Source organism: Lepidothrix coronata, unplaced genomic scaffold (genome assembly GCF_001604755.1).
Source record: "Lepidothrix coronata isolate B3197 unplaced genomic scaffold, Lepidothrix_coronata-1.0 Scaffold11, whole genome shotgun sequence".
Lineage (NCBI taxonomy): Eukaryota > Metazoa > Chordata > Aves > Passeriformes > Pipridae > Lepidothrix > Lepidothrix coronata.
The window spans coordinates 4085358-4100067 of record NW_016690191.1 but is presented as its reverse complement, the minus strand read 5'-3'; the positions used below and the strand labels follow the sequence as shown (position 1 = coordinate 4100067).

General features: G+C 39.5%; 1 protein-coding gene across 1 annotated transcript in view; it reads right to left on the bottom strand.

Annotated features, from left to right (window-relative positions):
• The window catches only part of AGBL1 (ATP/GTP binding protein like 1), a 249268-nt gene that overhangs the window by 177164 nt on the left and 57394 nt on the right, over window positions 1-14710 (bottom strand). Inside the window, exon 15 of the mRNA XM_017805280.1 lies at window positions 11019-11172. Within this exon, the coding sequence (XP_017660769.1) occupies window positions 11019-11172 (154 nt within the window). The remainder of the gene's footprint in view (window positions 1-11018; window positions 11173-14710) is intronic.

Sequence of the window (14710 nt, the reverse complement as noted above, 5' to 3'; positions counted from 1 at the left end):
ATTAAATTTCAAATGCACTGGTGATTTGATGGATGTCATTTTCAAAGTGTTACAGCCACATAATAAATGCCCTGAAATGATACAGAAGTCCAAGTTTAGCTCTCTGGGAACACTAGTGCACTTTGCAGTATCTACCATGTCACTCGTCAACTCGTTGATCTTATCAGCACATTTGCAGTCTGAGCATAGCAGCTGCCTCTGCTTGTTTTTCAGCAATTTCTATTTCTGCATTAGAAACAGGTGGGCAAGCTCAGAGAGCTAACGAGTTTCTCTTTGATGTAGAGATGGACAAATCCTCTCATTAACAGGATGGCCTTTTAAAAATCATTATGGGGTATTTTTAGTCCCATTTCATTTTGGTATTTCTGTATAATTGCACCCCATTAATTGTGAATACTTGTTTCTAGAATCTGTCAGTTGTAGGAAACAGAGGAAGTATCAAGCCTGTGGTATCTACCAAGTACTGGTTTCAGTGTATTGCTGCACTTACTTTACTGGTATAAGATTTCCTACATCAGTCACACAGGAATGGATCTTGTTCTCCAATTAGAGAAATTAAAGTCGGTTAAACAGGTCAGGCAGAAATCTGCATAGGCCCTCCCAGCAAAATCAACTTACAGGTGGAAATTAGAAATAGCAGGTGTTCAAAATTACAGATACAAGACCAGAAGAAAAACAAATGCCCACAGCGTATTGCAAATATGCTTTCTCAGTAATACTCTTGGATAGATTAATATTAGGATCAGCACATAGAAATAGCATTTGATTAGGATCGGCACATAGAAATAGCGTTTGCTACGTTTCACATGACTGTAGAGCCCCTTACATGAATATGGGCAGAGTAGCTGAACAAACTATCTGCTTGCAGCTCTGGCAAACATGCAGTAAAGCTGTTCCATACAATCCAAACAGCTCCAAGCATTTGTAATACATGACTAGCTAGGTCAGCCTTTATCAGACAAAAATGCATAGTTTGGAACATTAAATCCAGAAATTGGATTGTTGTTTTCCAGAAAGTTTTCAAAGCCTTGAGGTATCAGTTGAATGACTTTTCTATTTTGAAGTCAGACACATTAGACAGTCTCTCCACACCAGTCAGCCAAGATTTAAAAGCATCAAGAAACTTCCCAATTTAGAAGGATAAAGGTGAAAACAACATGAAAGTTATAATGACACCCACACTGTTTCCCAACAGTCTGTTAGTTCCGTGTGTTGAGGAAGGGTTTGCCTGTGCAAGCAAAAGCCTATTGTTAGACTGAAAAATTCAAGAGTCACAGGATCATAAAAAAAACACCTCAGAGTAGCAGAGTTCCCTGTTAGCAGGACACACGCTGGGTTCTGTCACAGCCTAGCAATTCTTTAACACAGTCTGTGCAAGACTTAACAAACTGTCCCTAAGATGAGTTCCAAACTAAAGGCAATGGTTTGCTAGAAGAGTGGCAGACCCCACTTTTTTCCCTACTCTTCCCAATCTTCCTATTCAAAATAGTTTGTTCCCATGAGATCGTCAGGCACCAGAAAGCAATGTATATCGAGCTCAATCTGTGTAACAGCACAGCCTTTCAGGAACAGAAAGGAAAAAATATTGAACCAGAGACAAAAACTGCTCTCTCTGATGGTGAGAGTGAGTGTTTGGGTCTGACAGCAGCTGGTACATGTGCTACACACCCTGGGCTTTCCAGCTACAGATTACTCTTTCACCGCGCCAACCTGCCAGCTGTCCTGCCCCCAACCCTCTGATCACAGCTTGAGTAATAGTTATCAATGAGGAGGTACAACCAAACAGAAAGGAGAACAACTGGTCACTGGGACAGGCCAGCAGCTCATCCCCTCTTCTCAGAGTAATACTCCTTAATCACCTTAACAAGAGCAGAGAAGGCAGAGAAGATATGAAAATAAAAAAAATAAATCACATTTAAGCAACAATTCTACTGCTACAAAATTCCAATTTCTTACCTTATAGAAGGTTTTAACCTGAGGAACTTCTTACTGACCTTGTATTCAAAATGAAAGAGCGATGCACAAACTGCTACACCTTCAACTCCACTGCCCAGAAGCAACTGGCTTAATGTAGGTGTCAAGGAGCAAACCTAACTACCTTCCAGCCAACCCACTTTATACATCAGCAGGTGCTCCAGATCTCATGATTTGTGAAAAACAACCACCTGTGCAGTATCAGACATGACCAATTGGGCAATATTGTGACCAGCTGAAGGAACTCTTTCCTGACCTGTGTTTACCTTGAGGCACAAGCATTGACTCTACATCCCGTAGTAAAGACATTGTTCCTAACAATATTTGATCTCCAGAGACAATCTGACCCTAAAATTATGTCCTCCCTAACACAACCCATCTCCATCACATTGAGAATAGATTTAACTTAATTCAAATGCTTCTCTGGCTAATTTATATAGTACCGCAGTGACCTTTTAGCATATGCCCCACAGGACTGTGTGTGACTGGAATTTATGGCCAGGTACAGAAAATGTGCAGCTCACAGAAATACCGGGGGGTTTTTCTATGCCATAGTTTGAAGTTGATAATAGAAATCTAGTAGCAGTTCAATGCTTGTTCACCATTTCAGGGAGTAAAAGCTGCCTGGGGGCTCTGCTGGGGTGTATTTCCATACTTTTACTGGAAAGAGATTGGCCATTGGAAGCACAAAACCTGCAGGTTTCTCACAGATTGTTTTCACCTGAGGGAGAGAAGATGCATTTGTTCCCCCCTCTTCTGCTAAGGAAGGAATTTGGGCAACCTATCACTCCTACGGAAGCTTGTAGCTCCACTGCAATGAGGACAGGCACTGGGGTGTTGTAAGACAGGCATGTTCCAAGCAGCTGACTATAAATTTCCAAAGTATTAATAAGTAATACGTACAACCAAACCATTTTCAGTTTCATTGATAATTTTCAATGCCTTATAGCAAAAATACAAGTAGTACCAAGCTCCTGTGAGAAGACACTTCTGAGGCACTTGACAAACCAATAATGAATTAAAATAATTATGACTAAGATATGCTAATTTAGATTTTCACGATGTTTAATTCATTAATGTATCAGAAAAGGCTCTTATGTTCTGAAAGTCTGGAGCATAGCCAGTGCCAAGCACTACTGAGAGAATCATAGGATACCTTGAGTTGGAAGGGACCCACAAGGATCATGAAGTCCAACTCCTGATGTTCTAGCCCAAGTCCATACCAACCAAGAAGATATTGCTAACTTTTGTTCCAGAAAATGCTGCTGGTAATCAGATAATTTCTTCTCTGGAAAGGACATGCAAAGGTTAAAAGTCTCTTGAGAGACAAATAAGACATAATTAAAAGAAGGTAAGGTAGCAGAACAAATGCTGAAGAAAGGGCAGAAAATTCTGTAGCACTGCCCCCTAAGAAGAGGAGGGCTTAGAACAAATCTCCAAATTTCAGGAGCAAGTTTATTAAAAAAAAAAAAAAATATAGAAAATTGCAGCTAGATGAAGAACACTACAAGTTATCTCATGTCATGTGAGATTGTTCTGTCATCATGCTGAATAAGGCAAAGGGTGGGACAGAATGAGAGATTACCCTAATATTTACTTTCTCTTTTTGCAAAAAGCCACTGTGGTTGTCTATGCTTCAGGGCCCATTTTTAGTATCCTTGTTCAGTGTTTTCCTTCCATTCCTCGCTGCCTTGACTACTGGATTTCAATACATTAATATGCATTTTGCCAAGCTCACAGAAGGCTGACCACAGTGTCAAAGCTGTGCTGGCAGAGTCAGTTCCACCAAACGCTGGGATTTAAAGAGCAGTTGATACATCATGAAAAATCCTGGCCTCAGTCTGCAGACAACCCTGTGTCTGCCTCACAAATTTCATGTTCTATTCAATCAGCTTCCACCTTTATGGCAGTAGGCTGAATACTCAAACAGGAGCATAGTTTTGCAGAAATCTGCCTGCTCTTTTTGCAACGGGCTGCCACAGTGTTGTGACTGGGATATCAGAAAGAAAAAGTAGAAGAGGTGTTTGAAATTGAAAGACAATCTTGAAAAATTTTGAGCACACACCATCAGTGTTGCATACCTGGAGATCGTTGCTTTGGCTTCAGATGCTTGATAAATTATCTATTCAAGTGGAAAAAAAATGTATTCTCCATTCTGTAATTATTTAGCACTGTAGAACGCATGATAATTTTATTCAGCCTTTCTTCACTGCTGCATTAAAACAGGATCACAGTTTTCACAACAGCTGACTTTTTTTTTCCTGTCACCAAAAACAAAGTGTTTGGTACAAAGAGAGAGAGGAACCAGCACCTCTGTCTGGCAGCTCTGCAAATGAGGAGCAAATCTTCAAATCAAGAGAATACAGAGATTCAAACCTCACTATGGCAGATGCAAGAATAAAGAAAAAAAGTGTTTTTCTCCAGCGTTCTATAATCATCTCATTTAATTTCTATGCACACTAAAATCTGTTCACTTTTAACTATAATCAGAAATAAGGAGAAGAGATACTGAAGTCATGAAAGGAAGAAGCAGAACAAGTTCTGTAAATGGTATATGTTAAGGGAGTGTAATGCTAGTGGACTCTTTCTTCATAAGATTGCAATTTGGACCATGTTAATGTAGGTATCTAGAAAAACAGTCTGTCTGAGATAACATCCTCTGTTCATATTCAGTTGAAATGCCACCTAATGGGGGGCCATCTGAGGAGCAGAGGCTTTCTTCAGCTCTTAGTTTCTCTCCTGAAACTGTCATCAGTAGTAGCAATGGTTCTTTCTTCTTGTGTAACATTTGCACTGTAGAAATACCATTGTAAAAGCCTATCAGACCTCTTCAGAGAAACCAGCCAGCACACAGACAGATAAGGGGAACTGGCTTGCTCCATATTTGGAAGGCAAACGTGCCCTCAGGGTTCAGCAGCATTGGCTATAGTGTGAACATGTGTGCTGGAGGAGGTATCTCATGCAATAACACTAGAGCAACAGATGTGCTTGCTGTTGGGAACTGTTTCCAACCAGCACAATGCCGGGTTATCACTCCAGCTGAATCACTACAGGCAGTTCTTCTGCCTGCTGGAAAGATCATTAGCAATCAAAGCAGGTCATTCTACCTCCCTATTTCGACATTATTAGAGGAGAGCTTCCTTTAAAGTGTGCAGTTTCCTTTGGGGCGGACTAACTCCAATAAGATGTTGATCTAATTTGATCCCTGTTTCACTAGGAGATATGTCATCTCCAAATTTGAAAACGTTATTCAAGAGAAGAGAGCTTGAGCCTTTCATAATTAACATGCAACACCAGTTGCCATGCAGGGAGCAGGCACAGTTATAATAACTTGGAGTCAATAATTCATAAACTATAATGCATTATTAATCAATTATCGAGGCCTGAATTACATTTAATGAGATTAAGCTGATTGGAGCACTAAAATGTTTGAGTCATATTGATTTAATCAATGTGCTTAATTAAACTGTGTACATTTTCCACATGATCATTATTTCCCAGTATCCTGCATAAGTGGCCCCTGTAATTCACATCCTCTGCTGTTCTTTGCTCAGGAATTACTCTTTGTTGCAGTTTATATTTAAAGGTAAAGGGGTTGTTTCTTTCTAAGAAAATATCAAAGCTGCAAAACAACCATCTAAATAGCTTATACAAGCAAATTGAGAAATGTTAGAATATTTTTCCCAGGAACTATGTCTTTTTGATTCCATAAGCTTAAGATGAGAGCAAGCAAAGACACTTCATTAGTCTCACTTTATCGCTCATTCTCATTCCAGGAGCATCTGCAGATTCAAAGGGCAGAAGCATCCTGCTATATCTATCCCAAAAACATTACTCTCTACATCTTTAGAAATATGCTTAGACTCAGGCAAAAATTATGCCTCAACTCCCCAAAAGACTACATTTAAGATAAGCAGATGTCATTATCTTTTTTGACAGTATTCATAATGGTTTCCCCAGCCATGCATAAAGAGGACATGTGATGACAGAAGAACATCTCAAAGTGACAGCTATTACAGATGTAAATCCATTTGCTTGTGTCATTTTTGTTTCATTTCCCTCACCCCTGCTGCTAATAAGCTAGGACATTTTGGTTTAACTTTAAACCCCACAATTCAGCTCTGTAAGGCTACACACTGCTAAAAGGACAGTCATCAGGTGTGTTGACTGGGGGAACACTCATGTCACACTGAATAATCAGGATTATTAATGGGGATGACAACAGTACAACCAGCCATGAAGAGAGCTTTGCAGTTGCTTTCTTCATGACATTACTAACAATCATTGTCCTGTCCCACTCTGCAGTGACACTGTTCTCAGTGGATAAAGGATTAACCTCCATGGTGATGTATGATGCTCATGTCCTTCAGCTGAGAATGCAGCAATGTTGGAAGTCATCAGCTGAAGCAGTGCACTGCTGCACCACTCTACACCCATTGAAATCTTCATTCCTCTAAGGAATTCCTTTGGGACTGTTTCAATTATTCCTCTGAATTAGCACTAAACAGAATGGCAGCTATTCTACATCACTTCAGAGGTGTCCTGCCTCTTTCTTTCTCTAACTAAAGGTGAGACTAAATCCACCCCAGCTCAGGGCACTGCCAGAAAATACCTCCTGAAAAACACTCACATGGCAACGTAGAGTGTACACTGTCCTTCTCTCTCCAATCATTTTGCATTTGGTGGTTTTAATTCCACTGCTCTGTTACCATTTACAACATATCAGTGTCCTTTACTTTCTTAACAAGAAGACAATTTTATTGTTGCCTGTGCATCAGTGTTTAGATGTTTTACTTCACTGAAGAGTTACTCTGTCCATTTGATCTGTCTCTTACAACAGTATCCTATGGCTCACAGGGTCTACCCAGCTGTCTGCCAGGGAGTTTAGTAGAGTTACACACTGCACGTTTGCACGCATAAATAACACTGTGAATTAAGAGTTTGCAACTCAGTACACATACGTTCTGCTAACACTGCCTTCACTGGGCTCTGTGTGTGGCAAATCCAAGAAAATCAGAGCTCTGACACCTCCTACTAATTCAAAGAGCAGTTAGCACAAAGATTGGAAGCTTTATCATTCTCCCTGTTTTTGCATTCATTTGATAATGCTCTTAAAGTTGTTGGGAATCTCTCTCCCTTCAAAAGTCCCTTTAACTCTCTTCAGGCAATGAGTGTCTAAGGCTAGACCTAGCAGAGCCAGAAATAAAGTCACTCTCACAGAGTCAGAATGAGAAACCCATGGCTTTATCACAAGGGTAGGAAGGGCAAATTTAAAATAAAACAGCAACCACAAAAACCCAAAAAGATAGACATTCTCAGTTTCTGTTTGTACAAGTCTATGGAGCTGCAGAGCCCAGCAGGGACCACTGACCAACCTCAGACTTTTGTTGCAGCCTCCAGGTACCCACAGACATCAATCAAGTTTGAATGGAGGTTGTCCAGTTTGTAACTAAGTGGTTGCATGACTGAGAGTCAAAGCACAGGAAGCCAAATAGTTCCCAGCTCACTTCTTTCTTTCTTCATATCAGTTTCAGAACTGAGCATTAAATAAAAATTATTCAGTGTACTGCCATCATATAAAGGGCAGATAGGAAGAGAAGAAGGAGAAAGGAGCCTAAAGTGAATATCAAAGCCTCACACAAACAAGGTGTAATGAAGGGAAGCAGCAGCCCATTTTTCTTCCTTCAGCACGCGGTGTGTGAGCAGTGCCTGCAAGCGTGCATGGCTTGTGCTTCCTATTAACAAGGTGCACGTTAATAAATTTAACTCAGACAAATTTAACCATCCTAGGGCCACATTAATCAAAAGCCTGACAAGAGCAATCTGAAAGAGGTGAGTAAGGGAAATAAAGCACAGCTGACACAGAGGATGCCATGCCCTCACTGTCCCTGGGCCTCTCCCACTCCATCAGCACCTCCAGTACCACAGTAACTCCTTCCCACTGCACTCCTAATGGGCTGATCCTGCTGCCTTCCCAGTACTTCTCACCCACCCAATGCCTCTTTATCTGTAACCTTTCCTACTCCTCATGTTTTTAACTAGAGAAGGATTTAGAGTACTTAAGTACAGTCATTTGCAAGAGCTACGAACTCCTGGTGAGATTTGTGTTTTACCTGTGCCACCTGCATTGTCGAAAAGAAACTCTCAAGGTGCAGGTTAAATGTACAAAGGAGAAATAAATTTGATAGGAAATCAAAATGGCTATAGCTCATACAAACTATGAATTGGCCAGAACCAGAAGGAAAGAACACGGGCTATCAATTTGTATTTATTACCCATGTGCCCAGTTGCCCAGTCCTGGAGCTCCACGTCACTTCTCAGGCTGAAATACACATGCATGGAGACTGTACAAAGCAACGGGAGTTGTTACAGAGAAATCTTCCACCCTTTGGTCCCTTCATATTTAGCACTAAGTTGTTGCTTTTGAGTTATGTTTTTAGCATGGAAAACATTGACAAGTAGGTCCTTCCACCAGCCAAAACACTTCACTGAGAGAAGGGTGTGTTAAACAAGATGAGGAAACTGCGAAGTAAGCGCTGATCACAGCCACAAAGCAGCACAAATTGCACTAAGTGTGTCCCCAAAAGCCGTAATTATCCAAGTTACTTAAAGAAAATAAGCGCATACGTGATTATTCTGATTTGCCTAGAGGCATCCCCACAGCATAAAACATGGTGTGCTGCCTTGCTGTTCTTCCTCTTGATGAAACAATAAATATTTTCATCACTTAAGTGTATTGGTGTTTACTTTTATAGTCTTGGAAACTTGAGACAAGCTCTGTTGCCTTGACAATGTCTTTCCCCCAAACAATTTCTTTTTCAGTTAGACAACTGGGTTTTCTATGTGTTCTGTTTTGATTGAGTTCCACTGGTTCATGGATAAATCTAGGAAGTCTTCAAACTTGTTGTATTGCAAGGCTTCAGAAGAAGGGTTTAGTGGCACATCATTTCGTGGCATTTCAGTGAGAACTGCAAGCTCCCCTTGGCTACAAATATTATCACAAATGAGGAGATATTTATTTCTCTTGAAAATAAAGAGGACTTGAGCCACATAATTGCAATTTGAACTCAGATGCAGTATATTACAACAGTCTGAAACATTTGGAAGTAGTATCTGTCCAAACCATTCCTAGACACTTTATGAATCTTTCAGCAAACCTGTGCTGAATAAGCAAGCCAAGCCTTGACTTCATAGACAGGTTAATGGCCTTTGAAAACCTGCCAGACTCTCTTTTAACACCACAGTAAGCAGTCTAATTTACCCTGAGAATACAGTGCTCCAGAAAATGGCAATGCCTCCTAACATTGTCACATTTATATAATGATACTTCCTTGAAACTGCTTTTTTTTCTTTTCTGTGACGAAACACACCTTTCAGAAAGTCCTCTCAAAGCCAAAGTTTAAGTTCAGCATTTAGGACATTCACTCATCATATGACTGACTCACTCCGAGTCCTTGCTTTGAAAAATCCAAATATTGACCTAGCTTTTCTTTGTACCAGCATTGGAAAGGCCTCCTCACTTGGGGAGAAAAAAGTGTTCACTGCATGTCTCTTCCAGATGGCTTCAATCCTCAAATAAAATATTCCAATTTATTTTCTTTCAGTTGGCCCCTTAAGACCTGCTACTGCAGTGTAAATAATAGTGATATATAATAATACTGATAATAGCAACACCAAAAATCCAATTTTCTCTTTGACACTGCCTCCAGTTTCCACAATTAAAGCTCAGTGTGTGCATTCATGTTACAAATTCCCATGTAGCCTGCACTTGGCTATTTTTTGTTAATATTTCAACCTAGAAAAGCATGTTCATGATCATCAATTTGCTAATTCAGGGTAAAAGCTCAATTTGTAATAAAATTATTATAATAAAAAGGTATGAGCTCCAGATGATTACACTGTAATGGCAGTGTAACCACAGTGACTGAACTAAACCTGAACCAAAAAAGATAGCAATAATTATCACCAGCTCCAATATTTGAGCTTTCTTTTAGTTTATGCATGTAGAATGGACATTATGAGGAGTCCACTCAAATAGCTCCACATAACCCTGAAATGAGAATTCTGCAATGAGAAATTTTACCATGTCACTGAATCCCTTTGGATACTGCTAGACTAGTATCTAAGTGAGGTAATCAGATCTATTCGCTAAACATCCAAAAATGTCTTAAGACAATTTAAATACACACATTTCCTCAAAGTTCTCAACCCATGTTACATGTGAAGAGTAGAGATTAAAAAAATAAATAAATAAATCACTGTGTGCCTTGTTCCTTACTCCAGAAAAAAGTTCAACCTAGATATAAGTAGTTAGTCATTTAGGCTCTAAAGCTGAACCTAGCCCAATGTGGTGCTAATCTGAATCTTCTTATCACTTGCTGTTGGGTTACAGAAACTTGCCTAACTTAATCTTGTTCATCAAGGCCACCGAAGGTCTAAATCTTTGGCTTTCACAATGAAAAATAACCATCTCTAGATATAAAATGGGAATTATAATATTTACCATTAGATAATACATCATCAGTTAGGTCTCAGATAGAATGCAGAGAGCTATATTGTGTCCAGATGGATCTACTGGGCACACTGCAGGAGCTGGAATTTCACCAGAACACTTCAAGTGCTGCTCCAGCTAGGAACAAGTTATCTTGTACTCTTTTTTTTTTTTTTTGCAGGTTTTAGAATTCAAAATACATAAATCATTTCAATATGGAACATAACATAAAAAAAAAAAAATTCTTGTTGAATTAGTTACTTGAACACATTTTCTTTGTGGTAGGTAATATTTGATATTGAACTTTGCAATTGTTTCAAATAATTAAAGAGAAATTTGAGGTGCAAAATGATGTCAGTTCTCCTCCTTTCTCCATTCAAGCCTGTAATTTTTTAAACGCATTGTAATTGGCTATTCCCCATATTTAGATTTCTTTTTCCAAAATGAGAAAGACAAGAAAAATCAGCATATTCACAAAACAGGTTGTCATTGTCACTGCTGACATGAGCACAACTCACCAGCATCTTTTTTAATGCTTCATTTGGCTACTTACAGAATTGCTCCAGGTCGTTTCTTTTTTTAGATTCTGGCATAGCAGTGATTGTGAGCAATGGGCATGGATTTCCTCCCAGTGTCTGGCAGAGTGTCTGCTGCCTCCAGTAAACCTTCTTAGGGTTCCTATTTTGTTCCAGAATATCAAGATGGGACTGAAAATGAAGCAAGGAAGCAGATTTATAAGGGAGTTCTTGGTCTATAAATTCTGATTTTATTCTACTAGCTGTATATTATTATTGATACTAATTTCATATCTTGCTAACTTCCCGGCTCCTCTCTTCTGCCAGTTAATATCACCATCTTTTGCATCTCACAAATATGCACAAGCCATTCACAATACATTCCAATGCACTGAAGCTACACAGAATTATTTATTCTTATATCATGGTCTAGTTGAAGTTGTCCCTTCTCTTTGCAGAGGGGTTGGACTAGATTATCTTTAAAGGTCCCTTCCAACCCAAGCAATTGTATGGTTTTACCTGAACAGTTCCTAGGTGCTTCTCTTATTATCGTAAAGAAATTTCTATGCATACATGAAATCCAAAAGAGAAGCATCTACTCTTTATATTTTAATAGGTGTTGTGTAGAAACACGAGAAAACTCACCATTTTTGAGCATTTATAGAACTGATTGGTTAGCTGTCAAGCACATGCCAGTGAAACTCAGTGACAACTCCATATCAGAGGCAGCCAAAAAGTTTACATCCAAGTAAAACGTTTTGTACAATCAGTAGTGGTAAATTTGAAGAGCATCTTTCCAAGAAGTTACTTGAAAAGGAGATTTTCTCCCCACCCCCAAAGTTTATGACAGCTTTAAACAATTCTTAAGTCCAACAGCTCCTTGAGAAATTTGAGAAAAAGAACTGGCAGCTTAGAAAAAAAAGACTTCCTGGAACAAATTCTGATCGCCTCATTAGACAAACAGCCACTTGTCACCCACACACCAGATGATGTGTAGTTCTCTGTTTACACTGTAATTGCAAGTGGCAAGATGAGTGTAAGTAATGCCACTGCAGGGTGTTGCTAAGTGTTGTGGAACACCAGTTGTCTCTCAATTGGTAGAAATAGGGATAGTGTACTAGGCACACTTGTCCTAACAATGCTTTAACTGAAACACATCAATTCACTGAGCGACCCTTACACAGTAACTTATTGTCTGTACAACTCAGGGCTAAATTTTAACTGCTATTTATGGGACAAGACATTCCTCCTGTTCCTCAAACCTTAGAACTCACCATCTTTCAGACTGCTTTCCCAGTATCGAAATAGAGCCATGTAAACACAGAAGTGAAATTTACAGTCATCCATGCTATAAAACAATTAAAATACTGCCAATAGAGTAAATTTAATTATTAAATGCATATAACAATCTCTCATAGATACAGAGAACTCAATATAATCATTTACTTATGTTTCTGGTACCCAGTGAAACTTAATTGGGTATAGCTGCCACTGAGATTTCAGCTAGATATCCAAACAATTAACACTGTGATGCAAAAATAGATAAATTACTGTTCATAAAAGAAATGTAATTACTAACGTACAAGAAGTAATGAACTGCAGAGTGCGTCCAGTTCAAATAGGATTCTGCACTGTGTATTTCCTGCAAATATGCCTGCAACTATTAAATATATATGATATTTAAAAACATTTTCAAATTACTAACTCCATATACAAGTTTATCTTCTTCCCCAAAGCACTATGTGTTTAATTGAGCCCTTGGGTTCATAATCATTTTTAATTTATTATTGATATGTAAAACCAACACACTTCACTAGTGGACAAATGCTTTAAAATGCAATCTACTGATGCACAAACCTGATTTAGTTTATTTACTGTGGAAATTAAAGTAAAATGGAAATGTGTATATTGCATCACTCGACATTTTAAATTAGCCCAAGCAAAGAAGCTATTTAGAATTATTAGAGGCAATGAATTTGCTTTGGCTAAAGAGCTGGACATGACAATCTATCAATCTTTCCCGACCATAATTTCCATTTACCCAACTTTATGGTCCTTATTGGGTCTAAGTTAATTTTAACTTTTCCTGGGGCAAATTCCCTTTAACTTCAATGAGCTTTTCATTTGAAGAGACAGTGAAATATTTAAAGACCTGGTCCTGCAAGTGTAGGAATAACATCTTTTTCATGTCTATTCTATTCATTCAGGAGCAGGTGAGATATTCAGGAATTCTCAGAGTGCACAAACTCTCCAAGTCTCTCTTGCTTTGTGCCAACAGAAGATAGAAATCAATAACAGTAAAATAATCATGAGGCAGTGTATTTACGTGAAACAAGCATGATGGTGAATAAGCCCACCTAATCCTTCAGTACTGTATTTGTTTTCCCCCCCACAGACTGTAGATATATGTGCCTTCAAGGCTACAGGTTAAACCCCACTATGGGAGTATAAACTCTTCCTCATGGATTTTGAGGAGTAACTGGTACCCATAAGCCTGATAAGAAGTGAGCTGACAGACATGTTTTGGACTGTGAAGGTTTTGGACTGTGAAGGCTTGACTGGCCTTCTCCCAAATATTGGAAGCAGTTTCTTTGAGCATCTATAATGGAATGCAAAGCAGTTGATGAGAGACTTGTTTGAGTGGGAATTAATCTAAGCCGAACTCTGCTGGCACGCCAAGCAGGGTGGTGAGTATGTGGGGGAGGACACTGTCCCCATGAAAGCACAGTCTCTAATATCTGGGTAGGCAAACCAATCCCATAGCAAAAAAATAGAATGAGCTCAAACTCCACCAACCCACACCATCATTTATTGCCCAAAAGAATATGTATTAATAATGGAAACTGAGGGGAGAAGGAAGGGGAACTGATCTACTGGAACTGTATGGTTTTGTTTTCAGTGACATCTTTCTCATCTTTGCACAGCTACTCCCAGAACTATTCATTTACCTTCTTTCATCCTACCTTCTTTTGAGACTTTTGCATCCAGTTATAGAGAAAGGACACTGGATGCCTTTCCAAGAAAATTCCCTTACCATCCACCCCTGGCCAGAAAAGGCCCTAGAAAACAAATCCTTCCCGAGGAATCAAACTTGGTGCAACTCAGCAATCAATTTATGCTTTAGAGTTGTATTCTTTTAGTTTCTGTACTGACAGCACTGGTGGGAGTGTCACAAATGCCTACTGAAACTCCAGCTGGCAGAGGAAAAAGTTGGTAAAGCATCAGATGAGGTCCAGCACTGTGGTATTGCTGGGTGCAGCTCTGAAAGCTGAGCTGTTACCCTTTGTCAGGAGGATCAGACAGCACATCTGAGTTGCCACTAGCTTTAGCCCCCTGCTTCCCACCCCTCCAGGAGAAGAATCCTTCAACCCTAAGCGAATGGAGACACCTTTGGTTTGCATTTTGACTGGTATGAGCACTAATGGTTTGTACCCCACATTTTCCTATACAGGAATTTCTTCTACAGCATTCTGGGCTTTAGAACTGGCAGGGGCTGCAGTTGTAAACAAGACAATGACACCATCACGAGCATAGAGTGATTTTGGTTGGAAGGGATCTTAAAGATCACCCAGTTCCAACTCTCCCTGCTGTGGGCAGGGACACCTTCCACTAGACCAGGTTACTCAAAGCCCCATCCAACCTAGCCTTGAACACTTGGAGAGATGAAGAAGTGTGAAAACAATCCTCTATCTCATCTCGAAATCTACACATACCCAAGCAGCTCCAACCT